The sequence below is a fragment of the Dryobates pubescens genome, chromosome 22, assembly GCF_014839835.1.
Source record: "Dryobates pubescens isolate bDryPub1 chromosome 22, bDryPub1.pri, whole genome shotgun sequence".
Lineage (NCBI taxonomy): Eukaryota > Metazoa > Chordata > Aves > Piciformes > Picidae > Dryobates > Dryobates pubescens.
In genome coordinates, this window is record NC_071633.1 from 17188292 (window position 1) to 17207863 (window position 19572).

At 54.7% G+C, this 19572-nt stretch overlaps 1 protein-coding gene across 1 annotated transcript in view; it reads right to left on the reverse strand.

The window, feature by feature from the left end:
• The window catches only part of TNNT3 (troponin T3, fast skeletal type), a 33914-nt gene extending 28062 nt beyond the window's left edge, over positions 1 to 5852 (reverse strand). The window contains exons 1-3 of the mRNA XM_054171705.1: positions 5833 to 5852; positions 4606 to 4619; positions 2198 to 2205 (exon numbers count right to left, since the gene is read on the reverse strand). Of these exons, the coding sequence (XP_054027680.1) occupies positions 2198 to 2205; positions 4606 to 4619; positions 5833 to 5852 (42 nt within the window). The remainder of the gene's footprint in view (positions 1 to 2197; positions 2206 to 4605; positions 4620 to 5832) is intronic.
• Positions 5853 to 19572: the final 13720 nt, after the last annotated feature.

Below are 19572 nucleotides of genomic sequence, written 5' to 3' on the forward strand. Positions count from 1 at the left end.
GAAAAAAACTAATTAGAAAAACATCTAAAGAGAAAAACATCTAAAGGGAGAAAAATCCTAAATAGAAAAAAATTCTTAAATAGAGAAAAATCCTAAATAGAAAAAAATCCAAATAGAAAAAATCCAAATAGAAAAAATCCAAATAGCAAAAATCCAAATAGAAAAAATCCAAATAGCAAAAATCCAACTAGCAAAAATCCAACTAGAAAAAATCCAACTAGCAAAAAATCCAACTAGCAAAAACTCTACCCAGCCAAACTGGTGTATCTATTCATTTTCCAGATGCATAGATGTCCTATATATTCCTTTTCAACCTATACCAATGCCATTGAGAAATGCAGAGGTCCAAGTGCTCTAGATGTACTCACTCAAAAAGCAAAATGCTACCTATGTATTCACTTTCTGGAGTGAGAGAGGAAATGTCATCAATTTAAGGCTATCTATAAATGGATGTGTATCTATATTTCCAATTAATATCTCTCTGAGTTTGATGATGTCTTTTTCAACGCCCCAGCAGGCCAGTTTTCCCCCAGCAGCTCCCTAAGTGCCTTCAGTGTCTGTCAGTGCTTGGGTAGCTGCAGCTCAGGACCAGGGCTCATCCCCAAGGCATCAACCCTTTGCCCTGCATTTCGTCCCGCTCCTCCCCGCTGGGAGAGGGGAGGCAAGCAGAAGCCACGGCACATACCTTCCTCCTGAGCTTCAGCTGGCAAGAGTCAGGGACCAAGGAGCAAGAGCAAGCAGGAAGAGGAGAACAGGAGAAAAAGAAAGGTTAGATGCTGGCTTTGGGGTGAGCTAAGGCCTGGAGAAAGATGGACAAATAGGGTTAGGGAGTGATGGAGGAAAGTTACATGGGAGTGGAGTGGATGATTGGGGCAGAGAGCACAAATGGAAGTGGAGAGCAAGGAACACCTCTGAGGAGACAGTCATGCAGATTAAACACCCCCAAGAGAACAAGAAGTCATCTGCCTATTAATCTGGTATTAGCATTACAGTCTTGGAACTCAGAAGGAGGGAGGGAAGGAAGGGAGGGAAGGGATGGAGGAAAGGGAGGGAAGGGAGGGAAGGGAGGGAGGAAAGGGAGGGAAGGGAGGGAGGGAAGGGAGGGAAGGGAGGGAAGGGAGGGAGGAAAGGGAGGGAAGGGAGGGAGGAAGGAGAAGGAAGGAGAAGGAAGGAGAAGGAAGGAGAAGGAAGGAGAAGGAAGGAGAAGGAAGGAGAAGGAAGGAGAAGGAAGGAGAAGGAAGGAGAAGGAAGGAGAAGGAAGGAGAAGGAAGGAGAAGGAAGGAGAAGGAAGGAGAAGGAAGGAGAAGGAAGGAGAAGGAAGGAGAAGGAAGGAGAAGGAAGGAGAAGGGCAGGAAATGCTTCTCCTTTCAGGAATGCTTGCCTGTGGGAGCAACACCCTTTGCTTCCTCTTTGGACATTTGACAAGGCAGGAAGGATGGAGCAGGACTAGCACCTTCATCTCCCTGGCTTTGCCCTTCCAGCAGGACTGGAGGTGCAGTGATGGCTGAAGGCAGATCTACAACCTCCTTGGCATCTCTGTTTTCATAGCTCTGAGCCCTCAACCTTCTCCAGCACCGGAACAAGAGGACACAGTCTCAAGCTGCACCAGGGGAGGTTTAGGCTGGAGGTGAGGAGAAAGTAATTGGCCACTGGGATGTGCTGCCCAGGGAGGTGGTGGAGTCCCCATCCCAAAAAGGGATTGGATGTGGCACTTGGAGCCATGGTTTAGTTGTCAGGAGGTGTTGGGTGACAGGTTGGGCTTGGTGGTCTCTGAGGTCTTTTCCAGCCTTATTGATCCTATGATTCTCAGAAGCAGTGCTGGGAGAAGGGAAGACACAAAGCTGAAGTCCCTCAGGGCAGGAACTGTTCCCAGCACGGCTGCAGTGCCACCTCACTGCCCACCACTGCTGATGGGAATCAGCTGGTTGGAGTAACTTTGGGTTATCTGTGGCCAAACCAACCTCCAAACAGTTGCATGTAAAATCCTCAGGGTGGACAGTTCTGCACAGGGCAAGGCTCTGTCTTGGAGCTGCTGTCACACCCTTCATGTACAAATATTCCACTTGCCAGTAAACAGCTTTGCTCTCAACCCCTTAGAAGATGTCTTGGACACTAAGGGCAGATCCTGGGAGGAAATCCCTTAGTCTCTGCCCCAGGCAGCCTGAGGAAATGAAGGGTGACAGCCAGCAGCTAACCTCTCCTGAACTGAAGTCAGTGTGTCAAAAAGGCATCAATGCATCTCCAAAATTGTCCTCTCCCTGCTGCCTGCAGAGGCTGAAACAACTCCATTAGAAATGATTCAAAGGCTGGAACCCCTCTGCTGGCAGGAGAGGCTGAGAGAGCTGGGGGCTGTTCAGCCTGAAGAAGAGAAGCCTCCAGGGAGACCTTCTGGTGGCCTTTCAGTCCTTGAAGGAGCTGATCAAAAAGCTGGGGAAAGAGTTGCAGCAGGGCCTGTTGTGACAGGACAAAGGGTGATGGTGTGAAACTGAGAGAGGGAGCTTCAGGCTGGAGAGAAGGAAAAAGCATTTGACCATGAGGGTGGTGAGACCCTGGCCCAGGTTGCCCAGGGAGGTGGTAGACATCCCAGGGGAGGTTATCTGGAGCTCTGAGCAACCTGCTCTAGCTGCAGATGTCCCCTGCTGATGGATGGGAGAGATCATCTCTAAAGGTGCTTTCCAACCTACCCCAGCCTATGATTCTAACTTGGGTGAGAAGGGCTTTCCATGCTCCATCTTTCCAGAGCTCTGTCTCTCACAGCTTGTCAAATCACCTTGTGCCAGCTAAAGGTGCATTTAAAAGACTTCATCTGTGCCAGTCGGATCCCTACCCCCTCCTCTTCCTTAAGCTCTTCTCCTCCTTGCTCTTCAGCTCAATTTCCACATTGAAACTCCATCCATGGACTATCCCCCCCCCAGATGAGAAGAGCTGGATATCACCCACCGTAGGCTGTGTGGGCTCTGCCTCAGCCCCTGCTCTGGAGCACCTTCAGCTGGTGGAGAGCTTCACTCCCAGCTTTCCAACCACCCCCTGCAGAGCATTTCACCCCAGCAGGAGGGCTCTGCACATCCTGACCCCCAGCCTTGGCTGCCCCTCTGCTGTCCGACTGAGCTCCTGATCAAGTGTTTCACATCACCTTTAGCAGCCAGCACCAAAGAGGAGGGTGAGACCCAGACAAGGGAAATGCAGCACCAAGAACCAAAGAAAGCTAAGTTACGTTCCAGGTGGCTTTGTTACCTTCTTCTTCGTATTCCTCTGCATTGGAATGAGGGGGGGGGGGGAGGGGGAGAAAAAAGGCAGATAAATCAACCATCAGCCTTGGTGCATTGCTAGGACATTACCTGTGGCAGAGCCCTCTGAGCTCACAGGGAGGCTGGGCAGGAAGGTCTCAAAGAGGCCAAATCAACAAGCAAAATAGCAAGTAAAGAAAGAGTTGAGGCCCCCATCCCTGGAGATCTTCGAGGTGAGGCTGGACAAGGCTCTCAGCAAGCTGCTGTGGTGGAGGATGTCCCTGCTGGCTGCAGGGGGCTCGGACTGCAGGGCCTCTGGAGGTCCCTTCCAACCCAAACCCCATTCTATGACTCTAAAATGACTCTGAGAAAAGAGGTGTGAAGAGGGGAGGGAGGTTGTGGAGTCTCCTTGTCTATAGACCTCCTTGCTCTCTACAACTCCCTGAAGGGAGGTTGTAGCTGGGGGGGGTTGGTCTCTTCTCCCAGGCAAGCAGCACCAGAACAAGAGGACACAGTCTCAAGCTGTGCCAGGGGAGGTTTAGGCTGGAGGTGAGGAGAAAGTTCTTCACAGAAAGAGGAATTGGCCATTGGGATGTGCTGCCCAGGGAGGTGGTGGAGTCCCCATCCCTGGAGGTGCTCCAAAAAGGCTTGGATGTGGCACTTGGAGCCATGGTTTAGTTGTCAGGAGGTGTTGGGTAGTAGGTGACAGGTTGGACTTGATGACCTCTGAGGTCTTTTCCAACCTGGTTGATTCTATGACTTCCCAAACCCACCTGGATGTGTTCCTGTGTGGCCTGCCCTAGGTGAACCTGCTGTGGCAGTGGGGGATGGACTAGAGCAGCTCCAGAGGTCCTTCCCAACCCCTGCTATTCTATGACTCTGGTATTGTGTTGCTGCTTTTCTTGGGCAAGAGGAACTTGGGTGTAGACGTGGGTTAGAAGGAAGGAGGGGGCAAAAAGGACCCCAAAGGGTAAGGAAAAGCAGTGAAGAAAACCCAAGGTGTATTTCTACCCGTGCTGCTTGCATGTCTGCAGCGATGCTTTATGCTTTCAAACAGAATCTTGTGCACAAAAAGCCTCGAAGAAGTTGCCAGCAGATGGCAGTGGCCCTGCAAAAACTGGCAGCATCCTGCCACAGGAGCATCGGCGCAGGGCTGAGCCCCGAAGAGCTGCCCGCAGCCCAGGGACAGCCCAAAGGGCTACAGGGATTCACCACCAGCAGCAGCTGGGGACAGCCAGAGGTGCAGAAAGGAAACCTGAGGTTTGTCCGACCGTGTGGTGCTAGAACCTCAGCGAGGGGCAGGGAGGAGAAGGCAGACGTGGCCAGGGAGTGCTGCAGGCTGGGGGGGAAAGCAGCTGGAGACAGATTTAAGACTCACCCTCTCCTTGATCCCTGTGAGAGAGAGGGGGGAAAAAAGGTTATTGAGACTAGAGGGATATTTCTCTCACCCCATATTGCTGCCAGGCTCTCAACCATACTCTGAAGCAACCCAAGGCACTGGTGTTTGAAGCCTAAGTCTCTTGTTTGTGCTCTTCCCCCATCCTCCCCCAGCTCTTGCAGGGTTTAAGAGTAACAAAGCACCTGGGGTCTAGGTTTGATTTGAGTGGGTTGGAGTCTGGAGGAGCTGCATCCAGGGATAATGTCACTACCACAGGACCACAACGTGATGCCTTCACAGCTGCTTGAAGGTGCAGCCCTGGTGCACTGGGGAAGCTGCCCTCCAGATGATTGCCAGGTCCAGCCCTGAGGTGCCACAGGCTCCTTGAACCACAGGGCTTTGTGATAAAGCTGTGGCACCACCCCATGGCTGCCCAGGGAGGTGGTGGAGTCCCCATCCCTAGAGGTGTTCAGACAAGGCTTGGATGTGGCACTCTGAGCCATGGTTCAGTTGTCAGGAGGTATTAGGTATTAGGTGGGACTTGATGATCTCTGAGGTCTTTTCCAACCTGGTTGATTCTATGACCACAGTCAGTTCTTGGTCCTTGTGCCCATCTGACAGCTTCTCCTGCTCTGCCATCACCATGTGTGAAACCCAACCCCAGGAGCAGCCCTGGGGCCAGACACTGAGCACTGGACCTGTTAGCTAGAGATTGCCTTTAAAAAGGGGCCACAATCACCTCTGGAAAACATCCACAATTGATACCTATGATGAAGATTGTCCAGCCAGTCAACTTTAAATGACACAGGTTGAGCTGAAACTATCTCCTAATAGAGGAGGGAGCTAAGTGACCACTGTCCATGATGCCTCTGATGGTGGCATGGCACTAAACCTCCCCTATGGCTCTTCCACTCCTCTGTGTGTTTTATTCCCCCTCAGCACTGCAGTGGCCACTGAGGATGGGACAAGTTAAGCTATGTGGAGGATGTCCTATAGCCCTTTCCCCTATGTGTTTTATTCCCCCTCCTCAGCACTGCCATGGCCACTGAGGATGGGACAAGCTGAGCTAGGTGGAGGATGTCCTATAGCCCTTTCCCCACTGCCTCAGGGGGCTTTGGGAGGAGCACAGAGCAGCAGGCAGCCCTGGTCCCCATGGAGATGCCCTTGCTGTGCTGTGTGGAGCCAAGCTGAGCAGATGAACATGCAGGTGGCTTCCTCTCTACTTACACTTCCTCGGTATCAGACATGATGGTGAAGAGTTCCTAGGGAAAAGATGGAAAAAAAAGGTGTTATTAGTCACAGGCCTCCTTACAACACCAAGGCAGGAGCAGATGGCTTGACATTTGAGAGGAAGGGGGGAAAAAAAGGCAAGCCAGTCCCCCACCAACACTGACAATTTGGGAGCAGCACAGGTCAGAGAAGAAGCAGCACTTGCAGCCCAGAGAGCCAGTCCCAGCCCGGGCTGCAGCAAGAGAAGCAGAGCCAGCAGGGGCAGGGAGGGGATTCTCCCCCTCTGCTCTGCTGAGACCCCACCTGGAGCTCTGTGTCCAGTGCTGCAGCCTCTATTACAGGAAGGATCTGGGGATGCTGGAAGGTGTCCAGAGAAGGGCCACGAGGATGAGCAGAGGGCTGGAGCTGCTCTGCTCTGAGGACAGACTGAGGGAGTTGGGGTTGTGCAGGCTGGAGAAGAGAAGGCTCCCAGGAGACCTCATTGTGGCCTTCCAGTATCTGCAGGGGGCTCCAAGAAAGCTGGGGAGGGACTTTTGAGGGTGTCAGGGAGGGATAGGACTGGGGGGAATGGACCAAAAGTAGAAGTGGGGAGATTCAGATTGGCTGTGAGGAAGAAGTTGTTGCCCAGGAGGGTGGTGAGAGCCTGGCACAGGTTGCCCAGGGAGGTGGTGGAAGCCTCCTGCCTGGAGGTGTTTGCAGCCAGGCTGGAGGTGGCTGTGAGCAACCTGCTGTAGTGTGAGGTGTCCCTGGCCATGGCAGGGGGTTGGAACTGGCTGAGCCTTGAGGTCCCTTCCAGCCCTGACAACTCTGTGATTCTAGGAGGGGCAGAGGAAATAAGCATCTGGAAAGACATGCTCCATCAGCTCAGCTGCTCCCCACAGGCAGGCCCAGGGGGAGAAACGTGGACCTGGCTTTAAGTTCCAAAAGCCCCAGAGGCTCAGGGAGCCAGGCAGGGGCCAGGGTGTCCCCTTGCTCCCATTTGGTATTTCCATCACTCCAGCAAGATCAGAGAAGTTTCTCCATCTTTTACACTAGCACAAGTGGGAAGGTGCCAGCTCCACAGCATCAGTCAGAGCTAAAATAAACACAACTGAAACTGCCTCCACACCCAGAGATAACCCCGGAGATAACTGCCTGTGTGTCAGCACCCAGAAGCCTGTCTGCTCTCTACAGCTGGGGAGTGAAGGAACAATTGGCTGCTGATTGCTTCAAGATGAAACTGGCCAAGTGCCTGCTTAGGCAATCCACATCAGTACTGCATCACCACAGCCTGGTGGGGGTTGGAAGGGACCTCTGGAGATCATCCAGCCCAAGCCCCCTGCTAAAGCAGGGCACCCACAGCAGCTTGCCCAGGAGCACAATGCCCAGCTGGGGTTGGAATCTCTCCAGAGAAGGAGACTCCACAACCTCCCTGGGCAGCCTGCTCCAGGGCTCCAGCAGCCTCACAACAAAGAAGTTTTTCCTCCCCTTCAAATTGAACCTCCTGGGCTCCAGTTGGTTCCCACTGCCCCTTGTCCTGTCCCTGGGCACCACTGACAAAGAGTCTGGCCCCAGCTCTTGCTGAGCATTGCTCAGATCCCCTCTGGGGCTGCTCTTCTCCAGGCTCAACAGCCCCAGGGCTCTCAGCCTTTGCTCCTCACAGAGCTGCTCCAGGCCCCTCAGCAGCTTTGCAGCCTCCCCTGGACTCTCTGCAGTAGTTTCCTGTCTCTCTTGAGCTAAGGAACCCAGAGCTGGACACCAGAGAGCATAACAAGGGACAATGGTTTCAGACTAGAGCAGAGCAGATTTAGATTGGATGCTAGGAGCAGTTCCCACGAGGGTAAATGGAACACTGGAACAGGTTGCTCAGGGAGGTGGTTTGGGCTTCATCCCTGGAGACATTCAAGGTGAGGCTGGACAGGGCTCTGGGCAACCTGATCTAGGTGAGGATGCCCCTGGTCACTGCAGAGGGGGTTGGCCTGGATGACCTTTGGAGGTCCCTTCCACCCAGAGCATTCTGTGATAACCAACTGTGTTCATTGCAACCCCTCCTCATTCCATAGGGAAGGAATGAACCCACCCATGGTGCTGCCATGGCTCACACATCTTCACAGGCTTAGTTGTAGCCAGGGAAGGGCAAGGGATGGGTAGGACCACTGCTGAGCTGTGCTGGACCCTAAACATGTGTACCCCAGATCCTCAGCTATGGTGCTGCTGTTCAGAGAGCACGGTGGTGACACCACAGGCTGTGCCTGGTTAGCAGCAGCACCACACCATGGCTCTCCTAACAGCCTCAGCTGCACAGAGGAGGTGAGCAAGGGCCCCCCAAAACTTCCTCCAAATCCACTGAGGGGGGTGGGGGCTTAAATTAGAAACCAGGCTCCTCCTCACTGGGACACCCAAAGCATGACTGCCATGACTTCATTACTCAGCTGATATATGAGAGGTGTCTTGAAGGAGCAGGTGGGCTGCCTTAGGTTCAGAAGGAACAACTGCAGCTCAGCAGCCTTCTATTTCAGAGGAAGGCAGTAATCCCACAGGCTCCAACCCTGCCCTATAAGGGATTCTCTCTGGTGCCCAGCAATGCCCCTGAGCACCACACGTTCACACCAACAGGACTGCAGCCCTCCACCTTCTCAGCAGCCACAAACAGCCAGCATCTGTCCTTCTAGCTCCTCATTTGTCCTTCCAGCTCCTCATTTGTCCTCTTCCTGAAGCTCAGCCTTGCCTTGGAAGCAGTGCCAGCAATGGCTGTGCTAGGACCTAGATGGGAGGATGATCTGCTGCTGGGACACACGAGATCTGGGGTCAGTGAGCTCTTGGTTCCAGGCTGCTCTGATTGCCCACTCCACTCCTCAGGTATAAACTCTAACCCCACCAGGCAGAAAGAATCTGGGCAACCTGATCTAGTTGAAAATGTCCTTCAGTGGGGTTGGTCTGGATGACCTTTAAAGTCCCTTCCAACCCAACCCACTCCATGAATCTGGGAGGAATTTCAGGTTTGCAAAAGCCTTTCCTGCTGCACTAATTCCTGCTGCTCTTTCTGTGGCTGGCTTGGATTCTGCCACCACCTCTGGTCTCTCTCCCCTGGCCTCTTTAATCTAGATCATCAAATCTTCAGGATAAAGACTTCCCCTTGCTATCTGCACAGTGCCTGGAAGCTTTGCAATCCCATTTCAGCCTCCCACATTGATTCAGGCTATTAGTAATAATGCTTGACAGTATGTTGGTTTAATGCAGCAGGGCAGCAGAGCTTCTCCTGGCAGAAGCCTGCAGAGTGAACCTGCCAGATGCCCAGCTGTTGGCTTCCTCCAAAATGCATCAGCTATAAAACCCAGGGCAACAGCCAAGCCTCCTATGGATTCTGCCTTTGATTTATAGCCCCCAGATTTCCAAGGAGGGGGAGGGGGATAAAAAAAAAAATCCACAAACAAGAGGATTTTCAAAGGGCTTTGGGCTCAAACTCACTGCAGTGAGAAGAGCAATGCTGCTCAGAGCTGGAGATGAAAGCAGCTGGGGAGCTCTGTGTCTGTGCACTCAGAGAGCACACTTCTGCTGAGGGCAGCGCAGGCACACAGCGCAGCTATTGGAGTCCACAGGAGCCTCTGCAATCAGGCTTTCCATGAACAGTTGCTGGAATGAGCTCATCTGCTCTCCACTTGAGCTCTAAGGGACATCTTGCTGAGGGCTGTCACGTTGGCTGCCCCTCTGCCCCCTTCCATGTTCCTCAACCCGAGCGCCGCCAGGGGGGGGTTGGGTGGCAGCCATCTGCCTGCCCTAAAAGCCCAGCAGGAATGCCAACAGCCCTTGCACTGCAGGACCCCCAGCTCTGGAGGGGGCTGTGGTTTGGGGCCCTAGCTATAATAAGTGAATGACTAGTGCCTTGGCAGACTCTGTGCAGAGAGCAGAAAGCCCAGAGGGGGGACAAAGAAATCCAGGGGGGACGATGCAAGGTTTCGACCTCGCGAGGGGCCAAAGGCTGAGCCAGATTGGGCTGCTTTATCAGGAGGGGCTGGCTCTGAAGCTGACTCCCACTGCCCAGAAAGCCAAAAAGGCCTTGCCTCAAGAAGGGCAAGGCATCTGCCCACCTCATGGCATTCCAAAGCCATCTGCTCCCTCAAAGCTAGGGGCAAAACATTGCCCATCCTAGCAACAGCCAGCCAAGACGGGAAAGGCTCTTCCACCGTCCATGCCAGCAAGGCAGCCAGCAAAACCAAACCCCACTGACATCCAAAAGGCAGCAAACCAAGCAATCTGCTAAGAGCTGGGCTGGGGTTGGGGTTGTGTTGGGGATGGGGTGTTTTTTTTTGCAGTTAGGAGTAAGTTTGCTGAAGGCAATGGAAAGTCTCCAACTGGCTCAGGATTGCCCTGTGGTGGAAAAAGACTTTCCACACAGCACACCCAGCCTGAGATTAAGGCTGTTAGCACCTCAAGGCAATAAGTGGGGTTTGTTTGTACAGTGGCAGGGGGAAGGAAAGGAAAAAAAAAAAAGTAGGGGCTGGTCTTGGCTGAGGTTGGAGGATGTAATAAAACCAATTAGTGAATGCTGCCCACCAGCTGGAAGGGAATCAAAACACATGGGGGGGTGGAAAAAAAGGCAGCCCAAAAAAAACCCTTCCTGCCTGCTTTTGCTCCTTGGAGCTGAAAGCAAAGGTTGTTTCCTGCATTAGTTGAAGCTAAGCAGGTCGTGGCTAGAAGGACAAAACATGTGGAGGTATGGCACCTGGGGACGTGGCTTGGTGGCCATGGAAATGTTGGGCTACCAGTTGGACTTGATGACCTTAGAGGTCTTTTCTAACCTCAGTGATTCCATGGCAAATACCCTAACCCTCAGCAGCCCCAGGTGGGCAGCAGTGCCACATCCCTTTTGGCCCCAAATGCTCCTGTCCTTGGCTGAAAGAGCAGAGCCAGCACATCCCAAGAAGCCTCTTAGCAGCTGAGAATGCACCCAGGAAGGGGGGGAGGGAAAGGGGGGAGAAGGGCTGCCTTGCACCTCCAGGCCATCCCTGGAAATAACTCATCCATCAATCATCCCCTCCCAAGCCAGGCCATACAAGGGAGACAAGGTAGCAGGAGCTGTATGGGCATGGGGAGGACAGAAGTGGCCATGCATGGGTGATGGCAGCTGGCAGGAAGAGCTATCAGGGCAGGACTAGGAGGGTGGTCCACAAGCAGCTCCTCCTCACACTTTCCTGCTGCAAACCCACTGCATACATTTGGTTGTATGCTCAGAGAGAGATCTGGGTTAGAAATCACAGAATGGTTTGGGCTGGAAGGGACCTTAAGATCACCTAGTTCCAACCCCACTGCCATGGGCAGGGACACCTCCTGCCAGGCCAGGCTGCTCAAAGCCTCATCCAGCCTGGGCTTAGAATACATAGATAAATTCCAGGAAAGTAATAATAGTCTTTGTAGAGAGACAAAAATCTATCAATCCTGTTCATAGACTTGAGTATCTCTTCATTCTGTCCCTCTGCCTCCACCCTTTGTTTCTGAACTGCTCAGGACTTCCCCTCACAAAGCATTTCTCTCCCCAGGGCTAGAGAGCGAAGCCCCCACCCCGGTGCTGCTGCCAAAAGAGGGGTAGCAGGACCCAAGCTCTGCTGCAAGCTCCATCCCCACAGCAAGCCCCCCATTCCCTGCCCCAAAAATGTGCCCCTCAGCCTTCTCCACCCCATGCCTGAGTGGGGTTTGCTAGGAGCAACAAAGCTGAGAGGGGGCTGGAAAACAACAGCTGTTTGCCTCCTGCCTCCCCCTGCATCTGTGAGGGAGGGCTGCTGGCCCCAGCCATCACCTCCAGCCCTGCTCCCACCCAGACTGCTGCCATCAGTGCCTCCAGTGATGGTGACACTGCTCCTGCAGGATCCCCCACCCCAATAACCAGAGGTTTTGCAGGCTGAGGGGGAAAAGCCCCCCCCACAGAGGGGGAACCTCCGAAGGAGGCACTCAGGCCAGTGGGGCATACAGGGAGCAGCCCAGCAACACTCTGAACTCAGCCCACTCCTCCCACCCCCTGTGGTGTGGGGGGCTTCTCTCTTTTCCGTGGGAAGGGGCAGTTTTCCACCACCCTCTTTGTGTTTCTCGGGTCTCCAGCCCCCCAGCCCCCCTCACCAGCCAGCAGCCTGACCAACGACCCTGTCCTTCACCCCTCCCCCCTCAGCTGTCCCTTTCTCCAGGTGATACGGGAGGGAAGCTCAGTGCTTCCTTCCCTCTGCTGGACCAAGTCATCCTCAGGTACCCCAAGAGATGCCACTTCATCCCCAGTCCCACATCTTTTACCCCCCCCAGCGACCCTGGAGAGCTCAGTCACCCCTGTCTCTGCGGGTGACACGAGCCCTGCGTGATGCCCAACCAAAGCCAAGCAGGGAAAATGCCTTTTCCTTCAGGTCCTGTGCACCACAACCCTCCCTCGATGCTTCTGCTTTCAAACCAAGGCTCACCCCGCCCTGGTTTTAGCCCCCAGCAGCATCCCCTGGCCCAGCTGCTGCTTACCTGGGAGGAGCAGAGAGAAGCACTGAGCTCCCTGGCGAAGGGGACAGGCAGGCTGGGAACTGCGAGCGTCCCAAGGTGATGCAGCTCTCAACTTATAGTGACATTTGATCGTCTGCAGGAGCCCATTGGCCCCAGGCTCCCTGGGATGGGCAGGGAAGGGAGCAGGGACAGGGTGGGAGGAAGGGGGATGGGGGGGAAGCAAGGGAAGGAGGGAAAAAAAGGTCATACTATGTATAGGAGCAGCTGGAGGAATCACACAGATGATGTTGGGATGGGAAGGACATGTTTGGAGACAAGAACCCCTCCGAGGCTTATGTTTCTATATTTGCAGCCCCAGCAGGCAGGCAGAGCCTAAAGAGGGGTATCTGAGGCAAAGGCACCTCAGGCACCAACGTGGGGGCCCCCCACAGCTCCGTGGTGCACGGGCAGAGCTTCAAACCGGGTCGTGGCACCCTGGCTCCTGCAATCTCACAGGCAGCAGCAGGCTCTGGTCCCTGGGCTGGGCAGCAGCTCATCCCTGCTGCCCCTCTCCATGTCAGCAGCGCTGGTTGTGCTGCAGGGTTCGAGCTGTGGAGGACTTGGGGACCTTCTGCCACCTGAAGCTCTTTGAAACGAGCAGTCAGGGGCATGTGAGAAGTCCTAAGCACACGGGTTGGGCGTGTGCGGCACACAGCCCGCACTGATGCTGCCGGGGCTCTGCCGTGCAGCACCGCTACGGGAGACCTGGGGGAAGGCAGCAAAGGGAGAGCAGGGAGGCAGCCCAGGACCTTTGTCTGTCCTCAAGCCACACTCAGAACCTTTCTCAACACGACTCAAGAGCATTATTTAAGCCAAGACATCTTAGAGAGGGCTAAACCCCAGCCCGCTGGACCCCACCTCTAGGCGCTCAGAAGAGTTTTGCCACCCCAGCACCCTCTGCACTTGCACAGCTGAGGACTGCAGTGCCTTGCACAGCCCTCTGGCCATGGTTTCCATTCCACTAAGCCTCACAGGCTGCAGCTCCCCATCCCTCCTTCCCTCCCTCCCTCCCTCTGTCCCTCCCACCCCTCCGTGCCCTTGGCAGGGCTCCCCAGCGAGGCAGAGCGTGCCCGCTGCTGCGCCTGCCAGCTCCAGCACCCCCTTTCTCCCAGCCTGTAGGGGCAGAGGGAGGTGGTATTTTTGGCCTGGGTCACAGATCAATTCCTGCCCATTCTTTCCCCTGCCTCTTGCAGGGCAGAGTCCCCAGCCGAGGATGTAGAGCCCAGCTTTTGGATCCCTGGAGCCCGGCACCGCAGCCTCCCGTTCGCAGGTAACCTGCATGAGCCCCACAGCCCCTTGCTTCCCCAGCTTGTGCTCTCCAGCTGGCCAGCAGCTCACCCCTTTGCCTCCCCAGCCCGAGCCAATGCTTGTGTCACTCATTGGGTGGGAGGGGAGCAGTGCATCCATCCTCAGCACCCTGGTTTCAGATGGGAGTCGGCTGGTGGGCACCCTGCGCCGCCAAGGAGAGTGCCACCTGCATGCTGGGGACGCATGGCTGGACCTCCACTCCCCCTCCCCAGCTCTGCTGAAAGCCCCAGTGCAGCAAACCAGCTCCCACCCTGGGGCTTCAGCACCAGCCAGCATTTTTAGCACCTTCCACTGGCTCCTTTTCCTTCACCAGGAAGGAAAAGCCCAAAGCAGCAGCAGGGTGGGAGGGCAGTCCCCCAGCTCCTTCTCCTTTTCTGTTTGGGGTGGGCTCAGTTTGGCAATGGTGTGCACCAGCCTCCTTTGCTTGTCTCTGCTGCTGACAGGGGCATCCTGGCCCAGGTCTCAGCACCAGAGATTGCACCAATCCCTTCAGAAGACAAGGTGTGTGGGGGTGAAGGCTGGGCTCACACCAGGGTGGTTCTCAGGAGATGTGGGGGTCAGCACTCCCGGGGTCCCACCTGGCCCCTTAGCTGTTGGTTGGCTAGCAGGGCTGATGAGAGCACCCTGGCTGCTTGCACAGCCTCAGGCAGACCTGTGCTGCTCGTGCAGAGCAGCAGGGAAGTGCTCCACATCCCTGCCATGGCCCTCTAAGCATCTTGCCAAAAGTGATGTTGCTGCAGGAGGGGCAGGGAACCAGGTGCTCCTACCTGCTGCTGCTGCTGCAGCTCTGGTTGCAGATAGGTGAGAAGCCAACACTGCTGCCAGCAGCAGCCCCTTGGCTCCTGTGCTGTGCTCAGGTCAGTTCCTGATCTAGACTCATTGGGCAAGTGCCCCAGACAATGCCCCCTCTGACATTAGGCATCAAGTCCTTGCTTCTTCCCCATCACTACTGCTCCTGTGAGCACAGATACTCAGCCCAGTGCTGGCCCACAGTGCATCCTCTGGGCTGCCTCTCTCAGAGCATCCGTGTCCAGGTCGTGCATCTTGCTTCCAGCCCCAGCATGAACTGGTTCCCTCTTCCCACAGGCCTGAGGGGATCTTCTCCCTAGGCTCTAGGAAGAGAGTTTTCTGCTGCACACATCTTCTGTGTGCTCTGCTGGCTTCTGATTCACAGTCAAGGCTCATCCCTCACAGCCCAGTTGAAGTCTGCCCCTTCTTCCCTTAGTGTGTGTCTCTCTATCCTCTTTGGCACACAACCAGAGTCCTCTCCAACACTTGTGTGTCACCTTAGCCACATCCCCTGGGCTTGTCACACCTTAGCCACATCCAGTCCTCAGTTCACCTCTTGGTGCCACCACACAGCAGCTCCATTCACAACCTGCAACACTTGCAGCAGCAGCTTTGCCTCTTCACTGCACAGGGTCCTGCTCTAGGATGGATCTTTTGTGCCTGCCATCATCTCTCCTCCCTGCATCAGGGCAAGGTGCATTTGGACCCACCTTGGAGCTGCTGCAGTCAGCCATGGCAGCCTAGAGAGCAAGAGAACCATCACCAAGCACCTCATGCTCCCTATTCATACCAAAAGCCATCAGATTTGCTTAGGGGAGGATGCAGCAAGCACCTCTTTTGGCAGGGGAGGGAGCTCCTCTTCCCTCCAGCTGCCAGGTTAGGAGGGAGCAGCATGGCCAAAGAGAGCACACAGGCATGGCCATCAGCCAGGGTTTTACACTGCATCAAGTCCACCCACCTGCTGACCTCAAAGCAGAGCCTGGTGTGCTTCTGCAGAGACAGCAGCTCCACCTGGGAGAGGAAGCAGCAAATCAGCATTCACAGAATCACCAAGGCTGGAAGAGACCTCAAAGCTCATCAAGTCCAAGCTGTCACCACAGACCTCATGACTGAACCATGGCACCAAGTGCCACATCCAATCCCCTCTTGGACACCTCCAGGGATGGGGACTCCACCACCTCCCTGGGCAGCACATTCCAACAGCTAACAACTCTCTCTGGGAAGAACTTTCTCCTCCCCTCCAGCCTAAACCTGCCCTGGCACAGCTTGAGACTGTGTCCTCTTGTTCTGGTGCTGGCTGCCTGGGAGAAGAGACCAACCCCCACCTGGCTACAACCTCCCTTCAGGGAGTTGGAGAGAGCAAGAAGGTCTCCCCTGAGCCTCCTCTTCTCCAGGCTAAGCAACCCCAGCTCCCTCAGCCTCTCCTCACAGGGCTGTGCTCCAGACCCCTCCCCAGCCTCATTGCCCTTCTCTGGGCACCTTCAAGTCTCTCAATGTCCTTTCAACTGAGGAGCCCAGAACTGGGCACAGGACTCAAGGTGTGGCCTGAGCAGTGCTGAGCACAGGGCAGGATGACCTCCCTGCTCCTGCTGGCCACACTGTTCCTGATGCAGGCCAGGATGCCCTTGGCCTTCTTGGCCACCTGTTCCTCCCAGAGCAGGCCCAGGCAGGGATCTGGAGAAGTTTCCACTGGGCTGTCTACCCTAGTATGACATTTCTCTTCAGGAGGTAGGAGCCCCCAGAGCAGCCATCTGAGCTGGGCCACAGGACACAAGACATTCTGCAGCCTGCTGTAGGTGAACCTGCTCTGTCAGGGACCAGGTGATGGGCAGAGGTCTCTTCCAAGCCCTACCATGCTGAGGCTCTGTGAAACATTTGTCTCTCTTACACCCTCCCCTACCATGCTCCTCACAGGCATGCCAGCAGGCAGCACTTCCATGGACCACTGCCTCTGCAGCTGGGTGCTGCTCAGGCAGCAAAGTGGAGAAGCCCTGGAGAAGTGCACTGGGAAAAAACTCCACAGCCCTGCAAGTCTGAAACCCTACCTGTGGCTTCAGATGCAGAGATTCCAGAGGCTGTCAGTCAGCCAGCTAGATCCTTCCCATCAACAGCTGCCAGTTCACAACCCAGGAGAGATCCAAGTCCTCCCATGGTACAATCCCTGTCCCTCATTCACCATCTAACTGACCCAGGAGAGATCCAAGTCCTCCCATGGCACAATCCCTGTCCCTCATTCACCATCTAACTGACCCAGGGGAGATCCAAGTCCTCCCATGGCACAATCCCTGTCCCTCATTCACCATCTAACTGACCCAGGAGAGATCCAAGTCCTCCCATGGCACAATCCCTGTCCCTCATTCACCATCTAACTGACCCAGGAGAGATCCAAGTCCTCCCATGGCACAATCCCTGTCCCTCATTCACCATCTAACTGACCCAGGAGAGATCCAAGTCCTCCCATGGCACAATCCCTGTCCCTCATTCACCATCTAACTGACCCAGGAGAGATCCAAGTCCTCCCATGGCACAATCCCTGTCCCTCATTCACCATCTAACTGACCCAGGAGAGATCCAAGTCCTCCCATGACACAATCCCTGTCCCTCATTCACCATCTAACTGACCCAGGGGAGATCCAAGTCCTCCCATGACACAATCTCTGTCCCTCATTCACCATCTCCTCACCCAGGGGAGATCCACGTCCTCCCATGGCACAATCCCTGTCCCTTATTCACCTTCAAACTGACCCAGGGGAGATCCAAGTCCTCCCATGGCACAATCCCTGTCCCTTATTCACCTTCAAACTGACCCAGGGGAGAGCCAAGTCCTCCCATGGCACAATCCCTGTCCCTTATCTCAGTTCACCTGTCAGGAGGTGTTAGCTATTAGGTAATAGGTTGGACTTGATGATCTCTGAGGTCTTTTCCATCCTGGTTGCTTCTATGATCTCCTGACCAGCACTAAGCCAACTGATCTCCTACTGGAGCTCTGCTATGCCAAAGGAGCTCTTGAGGTCCTTCCTCACCCCAGTTGGACCACAGCCCTGCACTTCCACCTTCACACTAGGGCTACAGAGAAGCTTTTACTCACATCTTCTATTACCCCCCATCAAAACCAGACAGTTAAGTGACTATATGCAAGCAATCCATTTTGCTCATGGTGTTCCATCACCCACGTGCTTCTGTTCCCCTCCCCTGCCCCCAAAGTCAGAGCTGAATGCTTCCAAAGCAAGAGCCTTTGATTGCTTTTGCATGCTGCAGCTCTCCTGGGGTCTGGCATCTTTGGCCACTTAGAAGACCAGCACAGAAACATGAAGTCACCCAGGGAAAGCTGGGGAGGAAGCTCCCTGGGGAAGGGTGGGGAGAGGGTTTTTTTCCCCCCCCTCCTGTCTCCTGCCACTCAGTTGCCAAAGTTCCACTGTGATTCAGGGTGGGTGGAAAATGGGAATCAGGAGAAGGAACTCCCTTGAGAAGGGAAAGTAAATCCTTCTCCAGTTCCTCCCCTTTACTTCTCTTTATCTCACCCCAGAGAGGAGGATTCTGCAGCAGGGCTTAATCAGCAGTTCAAGGTTGGAGTAGATGCTCTGTGCTCACTGAAACACTCTCTCCAGCTTAATTGAGCTCACTGCCAATAAAAAAAGGCAGATCAGATAGTGACTGAGTCAGTTCTGCCAGAAAGGACAGAACAGAGAGAGAGATAATTAACTATTTGCTGTTCCTGGGCCAAATCCAACGACCTGCTTGGTGCAGCCAGTCAAGCAAGACCAGAGCAGCCTCCACATCTAAACCCAGCTCCTCCATTCCACACAACCCCAGCGTGGTGAGGGTTGGAAGGGACCTCTGGAGGTCATCCAGTCCAACTCTAACCCCCCTGCTGGAGCAGGGCACCTACAGCAGCTTGCTGTGCAGGTGGGGTTGGAATCTCTCCATAGGAGACCACAACCTCCCTGGGCAGCCTGCTCCAGGGCTCCAGCACCCTTACAACAAAGAAGTTTTTCCTCCCCTTCAAATTGAATCTCCTGGGCTCCAGTTGCTTCCCTTTGTCCTGTCTCTGGGCACCACTGACAAAGAGTCTGGCCCCAGCCTCTTGCCCCCAACCCTTCAGCTCTTGCTGAGCATTGCTCAGCTCCCCTCTGGGGCTGCTCTTCTGCAGCCTCTCAGCCCCAGGGCTCTCAGCCTTTGCTCCTCACAGAGATGCTCCAGGCCCCTCAGCAGCTTTGCAGCCTCCCCTGGACTCTCTGCAGTAGTTTCCTGTCTCTCTTGAGCTAAGGAACCCAGAGCTGGACACCAGAGAGCATAACAAGGGACAATGGTTTCAGACTAGAGCAGATTTGGACTGGATGCTAGGAGCAGTTCCCATGAGGGTAAATGGGACACTGGAACAGGTTGCTCAGGGAGGTGGTTTGGGCTTCATCCCTGGAGACATTCAAGGTGCCTGTTGCCTCTTGTCCTGTCAGAGGGCACTACTAAAGAGTCTGGCCCCATCCTCTGCCCCCCACCCTTTAGCTCTTGCTGAGCATTGCTCAGCTCCCTCTCAGGCTGCTCTCCTCACCAGCAGAGTGCTGCCATTTTACTGGCAGGGAAGGGATCCTGGGGACATTGAAACCCCTCAAGTGGACCAAACAAAGACCATGCCTCCTTCCTGGCTCCTCCAGTACCTCTGCTGGGCCTCCTGGGCTTGGGATCTTTGGGATCTCAGTCCCCAGGTAGAAGACACATTGTGCAGCCCTCACCACACACAGTGATGCTCTTCTTGCAGCAACCCCTCAGATACACAGGAGAACAAGCACTGACCAGGGGCTTCACCTACCTGAATGTTGGAGCATTGCTGAGGAACCTCAGGGTGCCAACAGCTTCTCCTGATGGTGGCTTCACCACACCTCCAAGGCTCAGGAGAATAAGGGCAACAAACCAGCCCTTTCTTACCCATGGCCACATTGCCTGTGTGTGCCTCCATCCACCTTTGTGATGCTCACCTTGCTTCTGGAGGGAGGGAGTCAATTAGCACTCCCCTAGCATGTCCTCCCTTCTGGTGGGTAGGAGAACCCATCCCCACCCCATCCCCTCAGCCTGGGAGAGCAGCAGCTCTGCATCTTTGCACAAGAAAGCAGGGAGGGACCTGGATGTCAATAAATACCCAGAGGGTGAGTGCCC